The 20,758-nt window shown below is 34.3% G+C and overlaps 1 protein-coding gene across 3 annotated transcripts in view; it reads left to right on the top strand.

Moving 5' to 3' along the window:
• The window catches only part of FER (FER tyrosine kinase), a 437,115-nt gene that overhangs the window by 201,222 nt on the left and 215,135 nt on the right, over positions 1-20,758 (top strand). For all 3 annotated transcript variants that reach the window (XM_045808269.2, XM_045808262.2, XM_087861935.1), the window contains 2 exons: positions 3,076-3,279; positions 10,578-10,700. In XM_045808269.2, the coding sequence (XP_045664225.1) occupies positions 3,076-3,279; positions 10,578-10,700 (327 nt within the window). The remainder of the gene's footprint in view (positions 1-3,075; positions 3,280-10,577; positions 10,701-20,758) is intronic.

Genomic DNA, 20,758 nt, shown 5'->3' with positions numbered 1-20,758 from the left:
AATAAATAAATAAATAAATAAATAAATATCTTTAAAAAAGTAAGTGAAGTCGTACGGATTTTCATTACATATTTGGAAATTAGTCTGAACTAGGGTAAGAAAAAAAGATAGGCCCTTATTCCCCCCCAAAATATTTTCATTTTCTAGTATTGACTCCTCATTGCCTTTTCACTTAAATGAATCTTTTTATTTCACTAAGCCCAATATGTTTTTACTGGAATGTTCTTTAAGAACAAGGCCCAGGAAAATAACTGAACAGCTAGCCCAGTCAATCAGGGAAGCTTGTCTTATTAAATATAATTACTGTGTTAGATTAGCTATAACTTCAAAAAAGAAACCCCTCCCCCCCCATATCTTGGGCAAAAATCTTAGATAACTTACTGACAAGGAAAAATCTTTCCCTACTGAGGATTAGAAAGATATATATTTGAAGTAAAAAGCTTCGTTTTCTTTTTGATGTAATTATGATGGCTCTTGGGATGTTGGATTTTGTTGCTGATGCATTCTACATTCTATTACTAACAAGCTTGCAGAATTGTGTTGGAATTTAATTGAAATTGTGTTAATAAAATGTTCCAATGCTTGCAAAGTCCTTATAAAGTCCCTGTAAAACCTGATAGACCCAGACAGGGCATATGTAGGGCCTTTCCCTGTGTATGTATGTATGTACACGCATGTATACACGGATACACTCATAAACTGTTCAGCTTACACAATTTTTTCTTGAAGATCATATTTATTTGAGAGAGAGCACGCACACATGCTCAGGGGGCATGGTGCCGGGGTGGGAGAAGTGAGGAGCAGAGGGAGAGGGACAAGCTGACTTGCACTGAGTGCAAAGCCCAACACTGGGCTCGATCTCACAACTCTGAGATCATGATCTGAGCCGAAGTTGAGAGTTGGAAGCTTAACTGATTGAGCCACCCAGGTACCCCCAGCTTATTCTTTATAACGGTATCAGATGTCTATTTCAAAGAAACTAGTAAAACCGAAGAACTAGTGTGGAATCCCTGTGATTTAGTAAAGTAAGTTCCTTCCCATTCACTTCTTTTATAAAGCAAACAAATAAACAAATATAGATGTTCTTGCAGGGTGATTTTTTTCCCCCAAACATATTCTTCACATTCAAATCCTTAAATGAATTTCTCGGTGTTAGCTGAGCCTTTGTACTTAGATGCCCTTCTGACGTAATGAATTCTCCAGGCTCTGCATTTTACTGTTCTAAATAAATCAACATTTGGGAAGATAGGTTGAATAGGACAAGAAATCAAGCCACGACATCCTTGTTTGTGACGCCTTTCTAATATGTAGACCTTCTTGAAAGATAATGATGAAAACAAGTTCTTTGCAAGGAGGTGACATTGAATTTCTTATTTTATTGATTTTTTTTTTGGTCAGAAAAAAAAATCAATAAAACACTTTTGCCATTGGCAACGCTTGGAAATATTTGTATTGTAGTAAAAAATTTGGTGTTTGTTATAGTGAAATACAGTGTAATAAAATTTTGGAAAAGATATATTTAATAATTTTGACTACCTATTTTAAGAATTATGAACTATCAGTTTACACAAAAATTTAATTTTGTGTGGATTATGCATTTGTTTTTACCTCATACTTGTGACTGGTTCTCTATGTAATTTGTTCTTTAAATCCATTTTTGGGAGCACTGATTTAACATTTTTGAAATATTCTATTTATCATAATTAGTGCTAAAGGAAAAGCTTATTTAGCTTGCAAAAAATTTCTGTGTAAGTCACACCATGTTTAGAATTAAGGAATTAAGTGTATGATAAGTGGAAGAAGGAGAAACTAAAATGTGAGCTCTTCTTTGAAATCCATTTGGGATTTTTCAAGGTTCTTTTTTTAAATCAATAGAATGGGTTTTGGATAATGTAAAATGGAACTTTGACCTATAAGTTTGGGGCCTCTTCAGTGGTACAAAACAGTGAAGGCTATCTTCAGAACTAGTTTTCATTTACCACAAAGATGTCATACTTTGTCCCTATGTAGAGTTCATAACATCAGCCTGAGAAACCGTATGTGTGAATATTTACCTTTCATTTATTATTAATTCTAATTTCTCCAATTTATAAATTACTTTCTCATGAGACATTGTGCATATTATATTCTAACTATCTTAAGACTTAGTGCACATTATTGTACCTTACCCGTACAGTACTCTTAACCATCTGGGGCAGTTTAGTTCTTTGGATGATAAAAATAAACTTTTACTTATAGCTAGAAAATGTGCTTACATCTATCATCAATTAGAAACCTTTCATGGACATGTAACTCGCTCCTTAGTTATCTGTTATTTGGTATTAGCATGTAGCCTCCTAAAATAACAGATAATCTGCTTTTCCTGCCATGGTTGTGGTTTATAGTCCTCTCTTGTTTTTGCCACATGTTTATAATTTTGTGTTGGTGATTTCTAGTGATGCTCTTTCTCCTGAGGCTTTAGTAGCCTTTGCTGTGCAGGATCAGGACCAGCCGTGTGGCAGTGGTAATGTCTAAGCCAGTCAGGGGAATGAGAGTAAGAATGGGAAGGCACAGCAGCAAGGAAGCATCAAATGAAGCCTTAGATATTGCTTCTGGAACATATGACATGGGCATTCTACAGCCTGTGTCCTTGAAAGTTTATTCCATAAAAATAATTAACTTTTAATTTAAATAAAAATGAAATTGTTTTGTGACAAATTTCTCTGATAATACTCCCTTTTATCATAATTCTCTGGTTGGCAAATGTTAAATATGTGGATTTCTTTTATAATATGGTGAATAAGACTATAAATTCTAACACTAAATGCTAGTATTGTGTGCATCTACATATGATAGAATATAAACTTGAAGTATTGAAAGATATGTATTTGAGCTAAACTTCAGCACCAGTGTTCCAAGAGATATATTCTTTAAAAATTATGAAAAATTCAGATTCATCACAAAACTTTTAATTGGTTGATTAAAAAGAGGAAATTCTGTAAGAAGTATATATAATTGCTATGAATTTTACCAGGAAGAATTCCTATTTTCTCTAATGTATTATTTATTTGTTTTTTTTCTCAATGTTTGCTCAAGTTCTGTGATACGATCCCTGTAAGTGAGAAGCCCCTGGCAGAACAGGACTGGTACCATGGAGCAATTCCCAGAATAGAAGCGCAAGATCTATTAAAACAACAAGGAGACTTCTTGGTGCGAGAGAGTCATGGGAAACCTGGTGAATATGTCCTTTCTGTATATTCTGATGGACAAAGGAGACACTTTATCATACAATTTGTTGATGTACGTTTCCAATTTAGTTTATATGTATATTTTGATGTAGTTTATTATGCTATAATTATAATAAAATGATGAATAGTTTGTGATACATGCCCAAAACATTTTATGCTTAGTACTTAATTTTTTTTCTGAATTCCTTCAGTACAGTGTGCCAAAATTCACTAAAATGTTACTCTTACTAAGGACATATGTATTTTAAGATATTATAAATTAAAAGTAGTTGTTATACATTTAAATTAAATTTAAATGTATAACCATTTAATATATATATTTTTAAAGATTTTATTTATTTATTTAGAGAGCACAAGCAGGGGGAGGGGCAGAGGGAGAGGGAGAGAGAGAATCTCAAGCAGACTCCTAGCTGAGCACAGAGTCGGATGCAGGGCTCGATATCACAATCCTGAGATTATGACCTGAGCTAAAATCAATAGTCAGAAGCTTAACCAGCAGAGCCACCCAGGTGCTCCAAAAATTTAAAATATTTTAAGTTAAACTTGAACATTAAAGCTATTTTAAATTAAAAATTAAAAAATATGATTATCACAATTTTTCCTTTTTTTTTTTTTTGGATAAATTTAATAACGAATTTTATGCTCCCGAAACTGGCCCTTGAAATTGCTGTCAAAAATGTATCATGAGAGGGGCACCTGGGTGGTTCAGTCAGTTAAGTGTCTGCCTTCAGCTCAGGTCATGATCCCAGGGTCCTGGGATCAAGTCCTGCATCGGGCTCCTTGCTCAGTGGGGAAACTGCTTCTCCCTCCTCCTCTACCCCTCCCCCAGGTTGTGCTCTCCCTTGTTTCACTCTCTCTCAAATAAATAAATAAAATTTAAAAAATGTACCGTGAAAGATTTTTAAGAAATATGTTATTAAATAGGGATGATGAAATTCCTTACTAAATGGAACAATGATAGTTGAATTAGCTTTATTATTAATTTAGGTTTAAGGCTCCCTCCCCTTTATGTGTAAGTTATTGCTTATTGGCATTAATAAACAATAAATAGAAATAGATGAAACATTTTTAAAGTGACTTATTCACAGTGCTTCATATTACTAATACTAATTTATTGAAGTTTATTTAAGTACTGCTAAACTGCTTCTTAAGTTTGTTATATTCTTGATTAAGCATTGAACAGATGTTCAATCTCAAAATTTTGTTTAATTTTACCTACTGAGAAGTTTTTAATATTTTTGGCATATGAAGGCCTCTATTTGTCATTTTTTACTCTAGCATTTCAAATAGCATGCAATTTCAAGCTGGCTATCTAAGATTTCAGTTTATGTCCAGGTACTGGACATAATTATCTTACAAAAAGATTGAACCGTTATCATTAGATAAAGATCAGAGGGTTTTAGGTAGATATGTATCTACAGATCTTTCTCTATGTATATATCAATGTATCTATCTATAATTTTGAGGTGGAATTCACATACCATGAAAGTAACCATTTCAGAGTATAAAGTGGCTTTCATATATTCACATCTAGAAATTATATTGAAATGAAGATGTCATTCAGATGGGTTAAAAGGAATAAATCCATTAAAGTGTATATTATAATTTTCATAGCATTATTACTTTTGTGTAGTATTCGGTCTTCAGCTTCAAAATCATATTTTCCTATGTTTGTACATCCAACCTACAGTTTCTAGTAATATGTCATTCCTCATTTCCTTGGCAAACTCTTATAATTTGTATATGCCTTTAAGTTATGGATGTAGATAAGCTTCCCTATTCCAACCTGGGACCATGCTGGCAATATTTATAAAACAGTATGAGAATTGTAGAAGGAAAGGTCATAGGTAAAGTATAAACTAAAATTTTATGTGAACGTCTCCCTCTATTTTCTAAGCTCTAAAAGTTACTATTTTAAAAATACATCATACATTAAACAAGACTTAAGTATTTCCCTTATTATCACTTATAGTTTAAAATGTAATTGTAGGAATTTAAATTGCTGTTCTTAGAAACAAAAAGGAAAGGGTCTACTTGCAAATTATCACTTGTCTTTAATATTTTCACTGTGTTTTAAGTGACTAAAATGAACAGCATAATATATTTTGAAAATAAGACATTGTTGCAGGTTCCACATTTGAAGATTTTATTCAGCTTCTTTCTGTCATTGAAATTTTGCAAAGATCTCTATTTAGGATGAGAGTGCTAGTATTTCTATGAATGCCTCAGGTTTTCCACTGCCTAATTTTATTTAGTTAATTCTTACTATATAATGTTATGCCTTCATTCAGTTGAAAATAGGAGTTTTGAGGTGATCTAGACTTTTGGGAGAGTTTTTAATTCCTTTTCATTTTGTGTGGGTAAATCTTCCATGAGCTAAAATTATCCCATTTCCCTCCTCATATGCGTGTTGCCTGAAAGGGGCCAATAAATGGGGGAATTCATTATCAGATATTTAATGGTTGCCTATTAAAGTCCAATCAAGGAGTTTATAATCTAATAGTAGATTATAAAAAGCTGTACATAAATGAGGGGCTAGGTGTCCTAAGAGAGAAAGACATAAAGAAAGATGAGATTTTAGAAAATGAGAAAAATACCAAATAATATGAAAAAAGTGTTGAACTTGTTATCATAAGACTTCGGAATCCATCCCTGTTTTGCACTTTAGAAGATCCATGGTTTGGAAAGAAATGGGATTAATAGCCTGTATCATGATCGTGGGAATCAAATCAGTTAATATATATTTTGTAAAGTATAAAGTGCTATGCAAATATTAGACATTTTTACCATTAATGACTTTATTTGAGAAAAAATACAAATGTATTTTGTAAGAAATATCCATGTAATTGGAAAAGTTAATTTAAAAAATGTCTTTTTGGTTTCCAGGAGATTTATTTGTGAAATTTAAATAATAATGAAAGTGTTGTTTTAGAATTTATACGTTTAGGTCTGAAGTATTCATTAATCACAAATGGTATTTTTAGCAACATTGTCAACTGCAGCGTAGGATGGCAATTATTTTGAAGCTGGGTTTTTTTGGTATGCATCACACAGTTACTCTTTAACATGCAGTGAAACTCTGCATGCTGTGAACATTATGTGAACATTATGAATGATCAAGATGGACACAGATACTTTCAATTTTTACATTTTTTACTATTCTGGCAGAGAATATCTATCTTTTGTGTTAGCTCTTCAAGCAAGAAGGGTTGTACTTTTTATTGGACACTAAATATATTAATTTCATAAAGCCAGATAATATTAAGCATGTCTGGGAGCATCTGAATCTCAGAGTAATTCTAGCGTTAGTCACCGACCTGTTCCGTAGTTACCAGCCTGGTTAGGGTGTTTGATGTAACAGAGTTTGTACCTAAACATACTTAGAGTTTGTTCCTAAAACTGTTTATTTTGTGTCATAAATGTTGATAGAATTTTCGTAGAGATTTACATAGCCTTGTTACATTTGATAAGTAAATATATGCAAATCCTCATTTTTGTGTGTGATAAAACAAATATACATGTAGTAAGACAAAAGTGCTCCAGAAAGGTCTTATTATTAATGGGAAAGTGCTCAGTTATAATTCTCTAATTTATTTATATGACAGGCATTTGCTAAAAATCCATTTTTGCAAAGTACCATCTTATTCAGTGTAAGGAGATGAAACTGAAAAATGTATGGCTTATTTCTCAGTAAACTTGAAACCTAGTCAGTGAGACATTGGTAGAATTCATGAACAGAGAAATATTAAAGATGCAGAATTAGGGATGATTGAAATTTGAAATAATATATGGTGATGAATTTGAAATAATACATTTGAAATAAGATATTTCAAATAAAAATTTGAAATAAGGTATGGTGAATTAAAAATAACAACATAATAATAAATATTTTAAAATAAAAGAAAAAATCCTCTATGTAATGGCATATCATCATCTTTTATTTCTTTATCCATTTATTCAGGAAATACTAATTAAGTGAGTAGTGTGTAAAGCCCAGGGATATGAGTCAATAAAACAAAAATAACCCCAAAGTGGAGGTTGTAATTATTGTGTGAAATTGGGTAGCTCAATGTATTGAATCATTGATTGATTCAACAGGTATTTATTGGATGTCTATTATGTGCCAAGTTCCACTTCGAGCTAGTACATTAGTCTCTGCGTGTACCAGACAAGTTTACTTTGTTCTGTTCGTGTCGCAATCTCTATGCTCTTTGAACTACATGTGTTTTTAAATTCATGCCATGGGTCTTAAGGAAGGCTAAGTGAAAGTGAGTAAATCCCACACTTGTTTGAATGACGGTTGATTCCAAGTTTGTGCCTTATTGTTGTATTTTTAGAGTTTTTTCACTATTCCTATCCTTCAAGGACCCAAGAGACGGCAATAAGTAACTTGAAGTCAAAGTGAACTGTCATAAGATATAATTTTCGGTGTCCCTGACACACGATTACAGACTTAGGAGACTTTCTTCTTAATAATTAAACAAAGCCTTTCCAAACCTCATTAATATTAATTTCCAGGAAATACTGATTGAGTGCGTACTTCAGGCCCAGGGATATAACTGTGGAGCTTAGAGTCTAGGAGGGAGGCTCACAGTCGCTCGTAGATCACATGTTATATGTAATTATAGGCCGTAAAGTAGTAATTATAAAGCTGTGAAGTAGATAGACATTGCTATAAAAGCTCTTAACTGGGAAGCTTAAGGAAGTTAAATTTGAGACAACACCTGAAGAATGAATAAAAGTTAACTAGGAAAAGACATACAGAAATCTTATTAATACTATTTCCCAAACTCTCCAACAATCCTTCCTGTGTATTGGTTTAATGAGTTACTTGTAAGTATTCCATGTGCCATTTTTATTTGAGAAAGCTAGAGCTTATGTTGTATATTTTCATTTTTAGGTATTTCACCACAAAAATATTTAGACTTTTGTTTTTTATTTAGTTTATTCATCTCAGCCACGTCTTTCAGAAAGCTTTCTTGCTTGCTTGCTTGTTTGCTTGCTTTTCCTTAAGTCTGCTTGTTCTCAATTCTTTTCCAGGGAATCTACGCAGGCCTATTATTTGAGATTATACATTCATCAAATCCCCTTCTCATTTTTATGTGCGTCTTACTTCTTTGTATAATAACAGTACTCCGGAAGTATGTATAGCAACAAAATCTGATTCTGTTTTTTTATGTGTTTTTCATCCATATGCATGATTGATTCGTAAGTAGCACAGTGATAACTCAAATAAATTCTAGATGTAGCAAATGTTTTCATAACACCACCTTATGGGTTCCATGTATATTCTTTGAGTTTTTTTGATATATTCCAATTATGGGATCTATATAATTTTTGTTTTACAAAATTTGAGTTCTATATTTGTATTCATAGTTTATTTTGATGACATATTACATAATACGTAATCATGTAATACAGATGACAATCAACAAAATGATCTTTGTAGAAATTTGCAAAAATTTATTCTATATTACTATTTTTTATTGCTTCTGTTCGAATTCACTTAAGAGATCATTAGTAGCAACCTGAGCCCAAAGAAAAGTGTCAGATTTAAAGATTAGTCTGGATTCTCTGTGTTGTATTATTGCTAAAGCTATATAGAAAAATTTAAAAAAGAATCCATTTGTATGTGAACCAAAACTTCATGTCATCTGAGCTACAAGAAATTTATACAGATTTGTAACAAGGTCAAATTACAATATTCGGAATTTTGAAAGTATCAAGAAACAAGTCGTCAAAGTTTTTGTGACTGTGCTACTCTTGACCTTAGCTTGAGGCTTAGCTGAACTTTTTAAGCATATGTCATCTTAGCATCATTTTGAGATTCGTTACTTTATCTTCATCATTAAGAAAGTGAGTTAACTCGTTTTGCACAGTTAGGACTCTGAGAACTTAACTGATGTCGAACTGATTGCTTTAAAGGATAATTGCTAGAAATCAGTTTATTTTGTCCCATGAAGTAAATACTGCTGCTTGCATCACTCACTGTCTATACCCATCATGATTACTATGTCAATGGCCGAAAACTCTCTAACTTAAAAGCTAGATAGGTTCTTAAATGAAAATCCCCATTATTACATTCACTGTTTCTCTGGTTATAGAGGTGTGTCAGAATTTTATAGAAGACATTATGTTATGACACTAGTGGCTGATTTGAAACTTGATTCTGTATAAATTTTATCATGTTACTTACTTTTTTTTTTTTAAGATTTTATTTATTTATTCGACAGAGAGAGAGACAGCCAGCGAGAGAGGGAACACAAGCAGGGGGAGTGGGAGAGGAAGAAGCAGGCTCATAGTGGAAGAGCCTGATGTGGGGCTCGATCCCATAATGCTAGGATCCCGCCCTGAGCCGAAGGCAGACGCCCAACCGCTGTGCCACCCAGGCGCCCCTAAATGTTTTTATTTCTTAACATAGAGTTTTCTTAGCACATTCATGTTGGTATCTGTACACATCACCTGTATATGTGTGGGCAAGCATTTTGTGAACAATCAGAAGTTTTTATTACATTATGTTGCATTCCAGTGCTTCCTGCATTGAAAAGTATGGCCAATATGATATTTTTTATTTGCTAAATTTATTGCTATCAATTCAGTCATATGATAATTGACCTGCATGTCTACTTGAAATATGAAGACAAGAGAAGAGGGGTTGTGACAAAGTTTGAGAAAATGTTACTTACCTAATGTCATGAAACCACAAAGTGCAAGATTGAGCATGCCAATATTTGCAGTTTTGTCACTGTGCATTTTAATTCTTTGTCAGTGGTGTGTAAATAATTAGGTGCTTTTGGTGAAAGAATAATACATGAATAACCCCGTAAGAAAAATACCAACTACTACTATATTGATAAGTAGGAAATAGTGATCATCTGAGGTGTTCTTCAAACATTTATTATTATATTGCATATAATATAATAGCCTCAAACTTTTGACATTATTTTTGATCTTGGAAGCTTTATCAGATGGGACATATATGTAAACATAATGTAAAAGCATTTCTTGTTTATTAACTCAAATGTATCTCATGCATTCTTTCCTTTGGTTATCACTTAGCAAAATGCATTCCAGGTCTTTGTTAGTTTTTCATTTTTTTCCTTTTTCCTCTTTTTTAACAGTTTGAATTATGTTTAGTCATTATAAAAATTAATTTCTTGATGGAAAGTTGAAAGTTTTAAGCATGTTGGAGTTTTATCTATTTATTTTTACTCTCGCCATCTTAACCATTCAGTAGTATTATATATATTCATATAATAGTTTTTCTTAGTGGAACTTAATTTATTGCTGAATGTAGTCTTGCTGAAGCAATGTCTTCATATTTATTCTACTTTGTTGTTCTTTCTCCAGAATCTATATCGATTTGAAGGCACTGGTTTTTCAAACATTCCTCAACTTATAGACCATCACTATACAACAAAACAGGTCATCACTAAGAAATCAGGTGTAGTTCTCCTGAATCCTATTCCTAAGGTAAGTGCATTTATGTGTGTGCGTGTGTGTGTGTGTATTTTAAATGTGAGTTAACATTTACCACAACAAATAGAGTTCTTAGATTATATATAAAAGTTTGGAACCAAAAGGGCTCTGTGATTACCACTGGTACTAATGTGGAAGCCTAGCATTTCCTTGGTTTTATTAAGATGGGTTGCCTTTTTATTCAGTGTTTGTTGGGTTACAAATGGCCTATTCTTTGTTTTGTTTTGTTTTGTTTCCTTCCCAGTTTTCCTTAAAAGACTTGAGGGTTTTTTGGGGTTTTTTTTACACCTTAGAAGGTTCAGACTTTGAGTTTATAAAAGATTTTAAGATGTAGAAGTCAAAGAATATGTCCAGCAATTATGAGGAAATTAGAATTTTAATTTTTAATGTTAACTTTACAATATATTTAACACATTAGAAGTTTTAAAAACTACACTACTTTTCCCAAAACAGTAAATCATAAGTTTCTTATGTGGAGCCGTCACGTCAGCTGGGTGAGATTGTTCTAGGTGATTTTCACCTCTGAGATCTAGCACAGAACACATTACTTTCATGTGCTCTAGGAGATTTGTGAGGTAAGGAATGGGTATGAAGATGGCTTGTTTTTTAAGGTAAAGCCTATGGGGCTTGGCCCAAAGTGGAGCAATGGACCTGGCTTGGCTTCTGAGTACTTCTGATGTTTCAGAACTTGAACTCGGTTAGTCAAGAGCCCTTTTTTTTGAGGCCGTCTACTGTGAAGAACAGCGTAGCCATAAACAGCCAGAAAACCTGGCAGGTTAATATCTGCTAATTCAATTTTTATATATCTAGGGATATATATGAAGCAAGTGTTATTCCCAAGATTGCTAATGGGTAATCCAGATTCTGCTAAAGAAATTAAAAAAAAAAAAAATCAAAACAACTGTTATACTATCCTTTGTTAGTCTAGAACATAATGTCTGTATTTGTACTCCCATTACGTTACTCAGTCATTACTGAGGGGCTGAGCCTTAACATTGCTTTCACAGATTTTTTTTTTTTTAAAGATTATTTATTTATTTATTTGACAGAGATAGAGACAGCCAGCGAGAGAGGGAACACAAGCAGGGGGAGTGGGAGAGGAAGAAGCAGGCTCATAGCAGAGGAGCCTGATATGGGGCTCGATCCCATAACGCCGGGGTCACGCCCTGAGCCGAAGGCAGACGCTTAACCGCTGTGCCACCCAGGCGCCCCTGCTTTCACAGATTTTGACAGTCAGTTGCTAAACACTAGTTCTGTGGCTAGGAAATTGGCCTTCTTGCACAATTTTCTAGAATTATAAGATTGGCCATTCTTCATTTATATTTTTTCATTTGCTATTTCCATTTTAATTTCAGAAAACCCTATAAAAATTCTCCGTTAGTTTGAAGCAGGTTGCCACATTTTTCTCCAGAAAAACAGAGAAGTCTGTCAATGTTTCCTCTTCCATCAATGAATAACTGCTGTTGTTCTGCAGAATTCTAGGTGTTCTTTTTTTTGATAAGGTGATCTATTCCCATGGCCTCATTTACTATTTATATCCCAGAGGCTTACAAATTTATATTTCTAGCTTCCATTTATGTCTTTCCCAAAAGATGTTTGTAATAGATTTTTCTACTCTTTACCTACAACTAAATTTAACACCTTTAACTCCAAAATTTGTTCTTCCTTTTATAGTAAATGGCACAAGTGTTCCCCACTATCCAAAAGTAGAGTGTTCCTCTGAAACCTTTTGTAAGCCAAAATGACATAAAGCAAAGAAGCAGTTACCATTTTCACAAAAGTGAAAAATCCTCTTTGAATTTCTTTTGGTTAGCAAAAACAGGTACTAATGTAAGTCTTTTGTAAGAGTAGAGTGGCATAAAGCAAACTTTTGGATAATGGGGGAAACCTATACCACCAAATACTTAGCTGCTTGAACCATAAATGTAGGGGTTGTCTTCAACCTCTCCTCTACTACTACCCTCCCTCTATCGCTGTAAGTGACAGGAGTTTTGTATCCTTACCTGTACATGTAAAAGTATGAACTTTAATTCCAGTATAATTCCAGCATGAAATAAAATTCAGTGCAGTGAAGAAACTTTTTACGCATGTTAGGTCAACAAGATATGCAGCTGGGTTTTCAGGGATATCGATATCCCATTTTACAGCCAACCAAATATTTGCATTTTCTACTAGCGGAGGCAGGTCTAAATTGAGAGACCAAAGCCATACAAGAGGCACTTAAAAGTACAGCTCTGGGCTTGAATAAGAAAACATAATTTCAGGGGCGCCTGGGTGGCTCAGTCGTTAAGCGTCTGCCTTTGGCTCAGGGCGTGATCCTGGCGTTGTGGGATTGAGCCCCACATCAGGCTCCTCCACTGGGAGTCTGCTTCTTCCTCTCCCACTCCCCCTGCTTATGTTCCCTCTCTCGCTGCCTGTCTCTCTTTCTGTCAAATAAATAAATAAAATCTTAAAAAAAAAAAGAAAACATAATTTCAAATAAAGCTATATCCTTCTCTATATAAAGTTTTCCATGAAACGAGCCTAGATAAATGGAATAGATTCTGTGGACTGTTAACATGGACAATTGTTCTCTTTCTCCCAAACCCCTAACACTGGCTGTGGAGCTGATTATCTCATCATTTTATATAGCACTAGCTATGAAAATAACTGTCGACTGAAAGCTATAGAAGATTAAGGAGCTATGTATGATTGTTTTATGAGGTAGAAATTTAAAGTTTATCTAGCCGACTATTAACCTGATCTAAAGAACTGGTATTTGAAATATGCAGATTATTATCTGTTTGTTGTAAATATTGTTATGCAAGTTATTTAATGAATCATATTATGCTTTTAAAAGAAAAGCACAAAGCAGAGGTTGTAAAAGACAATTTTCAATTACGAGTGAAGAACAAATTGATACGGATTTTATTATGGTGGTATTATCTGTTATATATCTTCCTTTGAGAAATTATTTATACTCTTATAATGGGAATCTGTTTCTTGATTTAATTTGTGTAAGAAGTTAATGTCTTTGACCATATAATATGCTGTAAAACATATCATTTCCATCTTGCCAGACTTCATTTTTAGCCTACATAAAGAATGCTATTTTGGTCTCAATAGAATTTCTGTTTATAGCAACTTACTGCTCACTTCCTATTTATTTCTTTCTTATCCATGAAAATACAAGTATATCTATATAATGCCTAACTGGAGGACACAGTGGCCAAAGGATTCTCTTTCTTATCTTCAGGAGTACAGAAAACTAGACAATCTAGAATTAGGATTTATTTAACTTTCTCATGATAAGAAAGCTAGTGGGTGCCCATGCCAGCCCTCCATCACCCTCTTCAGGCTGATTTCTCCTGCTCTGCTTCCCAAAGCCTGTGAAAAGGTATGGAAGATGTGAGGCATTGTTGTGAACAAGGGTTATTGATCACCCAGCACCATCCTTCTTATGTTAGCAAGCACATTGGATATGCACAGAGCCTGTGACTGAATCAGTTTCTGTTCCAGTGTCACTTCATCACAGAGGCCTTTTCTGACTACCTTGTGTGAAATAACCCCTGACCTTTTGTTCCCCTCTTCCCCTCTTACTATCTCTTTGCAACAGTTGTGTTTACTTGAAGTTATTTCATATGATGTATTTTTACTTGTCTGTCTTCCTTAAGTGGAATGAAAATTCCACGAGAGCCAGAATTACATTTAACAGTTTGTGCAGCTGTAGCACCGGGGCCTAGAACAGGTGCTCGCCCATTGTAGGCTTTCAGTAAATGTTTGCTGACTCATTGAATTCATTGAGCAATTGCTAGAAACCAGCTACTTGCTGAGCTTTTTATATTCATTATCTCTTTAACCCTTACATGTTCTTATGAAGTATTATAATTACCCCATACAAGATTAGTGTTGTTTTTAACCTCATACAATGTGATGGATGAGAAGCTGAAGCTCAAAATCATAAATAATTTGCAGAAGATAACACAACAGATAAGACGCGGAGCTTGGGAGCCTATGTTCTTACCTCCTATCTGTCTGGGCTGTAAAGCCTAGACTTCAGAGACTAGAATAAACCGCATATTTTAAGGAATAAGGGTGTGGACTTAAGGAAAAGGAAGCATCTTTGACTCCATAAAATGTTAAATTGAAAAAGACTGTAACACATCAAAAACTGTACCATGAGTCTTTATGAAAGGAAAATCAATAAACAGTAATATTGGGTGGCAGAGCTAGGATTTGAGGTAAAATATAGGGCTTGATAAAATTTAGTCAAGAAAGACACCTGTTCAACTTTAACATTTAAACGGTGATTTGAAAGTTTATTTGCCTTGTTAAGTTTGATATTTCTTCAGATTTAGCTGTTTTTAAAAAGAAATTTCTTTCAGAATGGAAATTAAAGTTCGTGAATATATTCAGGTGAGTTAGGCAATGAGCCATTAAGTTGAACTTTAGACAGATGACTTGCCTGCCAGCTTAAATCAAGTACTTGTGGCTTGTATCAGAATTCGGTGCAGATGCCAGAACAGGAGAGGAAGATTTTTGCAGAGAGAAGTCTTTCTGGGACAGACAGGTCTGAGGCAACAGCTTTCATGCTGGACACATGCAAACAAAGAATACTTCGTACAGGAGAAAATTGTACTTTTAACTAGGTCTTCTCTTCATGCTGTTAGTTTCGGATCACTTAAAGACTGTTTATTTCACATAGCTTGTTAAGTAACATAGCTTGCTTCGTCCGGTATTACTGTTTAATGATTTTCCTTTTATAGAGGCTTGTGATACAGTTTTTGACACGTTGAAGTCTTTTTCAATTTAACATTTTATGGAATTAAAGAGACTTTTTTCCCCTTAAATCTATACCCCTGTTCCTTAATTATGTACTTGAATTATTAAAATAATTTAAAATTTTAATGAAGAGAAGACTGGAAAATATATGTGATTCAGTATTTATTCATTTAGCAAATATTTACTTAGCACACACTCTCCCCTGGGCAGTGATCTGTATTATGTCAGAGGGCAGTAGATGCTACGAAAATGAAGCCCGTCCGGAAGATAATGACCTGAGTGTGATGATGAGGTCAGGGGTTAGGTGGTGTGTGTATGTGCATATGTCTGTGTGTGTGTGTGTGTGTGTGTGTGTGTGTGTGTGTAGGGGCAGCTGCTTTCTTAAGTCACTGTGATCCAAAAAGGCCTCCTAATGAATTTTGAAGAGAAATGTGAACCAAACCAAGGATTTTTCTATATGGTTATATGCAGGAGTAGTAGTAAAAGCCTTTAACAGCTTAAGGATTACTGGCCTATGAGAACAGATGCCAGCTCTAACCCGCGAGAGCCATACTGGTGTTTACTGGCTGAATATCTCCATGAGTGTCTAGGGAAAGAGTGTTCCTCGGTGTAACTGAGGAGCTACAGAAGCTAATGTGGCAGGAACACGGTGGTCGAATTGGAAGAGTGATTGGAGGTGAACATAGATTGGGATTAATTTTTTTTTAAGATTTTTTATTTATTTATTCGACAGAGATAGAGACAGCCAGCGAGAGAGGGAACACAAGCAGGGGGAGTGGGAGAGGAAGAAGCAGGCTCATAGTGGAGGAGCCTGATGTGGGGCTCGATCCCAGAACGCCGGGGTCACGCCCCGAGCCGAAGGCAGATGCTTAGATTTGGATTAATTTAATAACTAATGTATATTATCTTAAAAGGTCAATTGATTATTATATAATTTAAGAAATTCACTTCATTTGAGTAGAAGCTCAGTATAAAATTTTACAAGTTTTCATAGTGGGTCTCTTCAAAACAAAAGATTTATGTTTAATAGTGCTAGTGAGTTTCAAGGGAATATCTTTGCAGTAATATGGCCACTAAATAAATTAGAGTAAAACCTATGTTTTTAGTTTCTAAGAACTTTTCTCCCCAGCCCATTGTTGTTTTTTAAATTTTTGTTTTGCTTGTTTTTGGGTTGTTTTTTTTTCCCCCACGCCACCAAGCAGTTAATTCAGTTCTGACACTACCTGGAGATAGAGTCAGATCCTGTAGGTTCAAGGGCTCCATTCTACAAGACTGCCCCCTGCTGTGCCCAACTTCAGATGCCAATCTTAAATCCAGGTTCTCACCTATGCGTCTGACGTACTGGTGATAGATTCAAGGTTCCAACAACCCCCTCTTTAGGTTCAGTTAATTTACTAGAGCGCCTCACAGAAATCAGAAAAGCATTCTACTTAGTAGATGACCAGATTAATATGAAAGGACGTAACTCAGGAACAGACAGATGTCAAAGATGCATAAGACAAAGTATGTGGGAAAGGGAACGGCACTTTCTTGATTTCTAAGGGTACAACTGTTACCAAATTTCCACACCATTACCAACTTGGAAACTCTCCCTACCCTGTCTTTCTGGGTTTATATGGAGGCTTTATTACATAGGCATGATTAATTAAATCATTGAGCACTGGGCTTGAACTCAATCTCCAGCCTCTCTTCTCTCCCTGGAATCAAGGGGTGGGACTGAAAACTCCAACTCTCAAATTACGAGGTTAGTTTTCTGGCAACTAGCCCTATTCTTAGGTTACCTAGAGGCTAGCCAACTGTCATCATTAACATAACAAAAGACACCTTTAAGGCCCTCAGCACTTAGGAATTTCCAAGGGTTTTATAGGACCTTTGTGCCAGAAATGGAGACAAAGACAGAATACAATTTCTTGCTATAAATCATAATATCACACTCAGTAATATTATTTTAGGAGGCATCTAACTAGCTGTGCTTTTGCAGTTAATCCTCTTACGCTGTTAATTTGTATGGGATTTTTAAAATTTGAAGATAAGTGATTTTTTTTTCTCTTGAAAATGAGATATAGCATGTCAAATTAGATTTCCAATTATGGAAACCAAAGTTTGGGGGGAAAAAAGTTCTGATATGGAATGCTTGCTGTTTTTTTTTTTTTTTTTTAAGGATTTTATTTATCTATTTGACAGAGAGAAAGACAGCCAGCGAGAGAGGGAACACAAGCAGGGGGAGTGGGAGAGGAAGAAGCAGGCTCCCAGCAGAGGAGCCCAATGTGGGGCTCGATCCCAGAACACTGGGATCACGCCCTGAGCCGAAGGCAGACGCTTAACGACTGAGCCACCCAGGGGCCGCTAGAATGCTTGCTGTTAAGATTCCTATTTAATTGCCTCTTTTAGATCAGTTATTAGGTCTTTTGAGAATGGAAGAACACAAAAAATAACAAAATATCCTCCTCAGGATAAATTCATCAAGAATACATAAATCTCCATGTGGACCTCTGAACTGAGGAGAAGGAATCCAATTTTAAATGCCAATTTTTACCACTCCCAACCATGTGATCTGGGGCAAGTCATTTGCCTACAGTAACCCTACATGGTTGTTGTAAACATCATGTAAGAAATCTCTGTGGATGTATGTTGGAAATTGTAAAATACCATATTCTTACTTCTTTAACAACTTTTTCACATGACAAATAAGTCACAACAGGGGTCAAATTGGAAGATTTTAAATTATGAAGGAAGAGTAAAAGACAAATATTTATTGAGTGCATAGTCTGTTGACAACCCTCTACTTCTATTATTTTATTAAATCTTTTCAACAACTGTGAATTGAGCATTATTATCCCCATTATTAGGTGAGGAAAGTCAGAGATTATAATTTACCCTAAATCATATTTCTTGTACATTTTTGAGGTGTGTCCTGAAACTTATTTGGTTCTATTTGTCATCTTTTTACTATAACCTCCACTAGCATAAATTATAACCTATGGTCTCAGTAATGTCAGTAGTTCAACAACAGTTTTTTTTTTCTATATTCCAATATTCTAGCACTAGGAAGTAACAGTGAACTTGACAGTTATGGTGTCATCCTTTATGAAAATTAGTCCAGAAGGAACTATATAGCATGTTGTACTAAGGGAAATACAGGGTAATATTGAAATATTCAGCCTTCATTTAATATAGTCTGGGAAGTCAAATTAAACTTGGATTTTAGGCTTGACGCATTTAATAAAATAAAAGAACCTTGTCATAGGACATGTAACACATAGAGTGACTTTCAGTTTCTTATCTCAAACTTTACCAGCAGTTATTTTGAGCAATGTTAGACTCAAAATTAATAGGCCCTGGAGGCCACTAATGTTCTTTAAATGACCTCTCAGGAGTATTTTACCCATAAGCCTACCTCATACTTTCTTAAATATAATGATTTTTTTTAGTCTAAGGAACTAGGTTTTTCAGTAATCTATTCCATATATTTCTTATTTACCTTGTAAATATTTTAGGGATGATGGGAATAGGTAGATGAGTCCCAAGAGGTTAAAAGAATAACTCATTGGAATTTTTTAAACTCAGGTAGAAGGTCAGGATTTGGTATTTATAGCACAAACATTGCCCGAAGTGTGTCATTTCATCATTTTAAAGTATTTGTGAAATGTTTCTATGTACACAGACTCAGAGAAGCATGTAGAAACATATAAGAAAATGTATAAGAGGATTTCTGGCATGCACATGGTTGCATGACAACATTTTTTACCCTGTTGCCTGCTGGAAACCTTAGCAAAGAGAACAACAAAAGTAAAATATCCATAAACTGCATTTTTCATGAAATTAAGAACCATAGATAATTTACCAACTTAAAAGTACAGGTTATGGTAGCCAACCTTAGATTGGGCAAAGTTAAGACATGATCAGATAGCCCAGCTGCTGTAGATCTTACCAAGCTCCAGCAAAAATACCTTTTGAAGGAGGAATTTACCCTGAAGTTCTCAGGCTATATTCCTTGCTTACATCAATAAATATGGGAAATGGGTGGGGAAAATAAAATTTTACATGTAACTTAAGTGATACAGCCAGACCTGCACTCAGAAGAAATTTAGAGCCTGAAATACTTATTTCATAAAACAAAAAGTGAAATAATTGAGTGAAGCATATAACTCAAAGAATTAGGAAAAACAAATCCACAATTAAATAAAAGAAAGCAGAAAGAAGGAATTAATAAAGATAAAAGCATAAAGGGATGAACGAGAAAAAGAAAACAATACATGTATATATATAATAATTGCTTTTAAAAAGATAAATACATAATTAAAAACTCTTGTTAATCAGTATAAACCTGTACCACAAAAGTACCAATCTCTTTAATATATAAAGAGCCTCTAAAAGTTGTTTAAAAAGAGAGAGAGACAACCAAACAGAAAAATTGGCAATGGGCATGAGGGGATAGTTCAAAAAATAAAAATACAAATGGCTTTTAAAGATATGGCAGATAATTGCTTCACTCAGTGGAATAAACGGAAATTAAAACTATAATGAGATATCATTTTTTCATGTATTACATTGGCATAAACTCACAGTTTAATAATTCACTTTCTTGGCAAAGATGTGCAGAAAAGGCTCTTGATACTTTGCTAATGAGAGTATAAATTAGAAGAGTCTCTGTAGATGGCAAATTGGCAAAATCCATCAGAATTATAAAATGTGTATGCCTTTGACTTAGCATTAACAATTCTATATTCTTTAATTATATTTGTATACATATGAACTGATGTCAGTACAAGATTAGTCACTGCAGCATTGTTTGTAATATTAGGAGATGGGAAATAATTGAAATGTCCATCACTAGGTGTCTAATCAAATCAATTATGGTACCTCATCCAATGGAGTACTATAAACGAGGAAGCTTTCTGTGTACTCACTGAAGACAGCTCCAAGGTGCATTGTTAATAAAAGAAACTAAACTATAAGGCAGAGTTTATGTTGTGTTATCTTTCGTATAAAAAGTATGGGGAGTATAAGATTGTATGTCTGAATTTGCTTTTTTAACGATAAAGAAACTTTAAAAATATACTCAAGATGCTAATACTAATGATGACGATGTCTAACGGAGGATACATGTTTTGGTGGGTTTGAAATCAGCAAAGGTTTAAGGGAAACTTTTTACCGTTTACGTTTATTTTATTTTACTGTGTATATTTTATTTTTTGAAAACACTCTGAATGTTTTGTCCATTCAAAAATTAAGAAGTATTTGAAACTGTGGTAGCTGCTCTCAAGCAGTTATAATTCTTCAGGGAGATG

Source organism: Ursus americanus, chromosome 5, assembly GCF_024610735.1.
Source record: "Ursus americanus isolate L20-20 chromosome 5, mUrsAme1.1.p, whole genome shotgun sequence".
NCBI lineage: Eukaryota > Metazoa > Chordata > Mammalia > Carnivora > Ursidae > Ursus > Ursus americanus.
The sequence above is the reverse complement of the archived record's forward strand: the minus strand, read 5'-3'. Positions and strand labels throughout refer to the sequence as shown.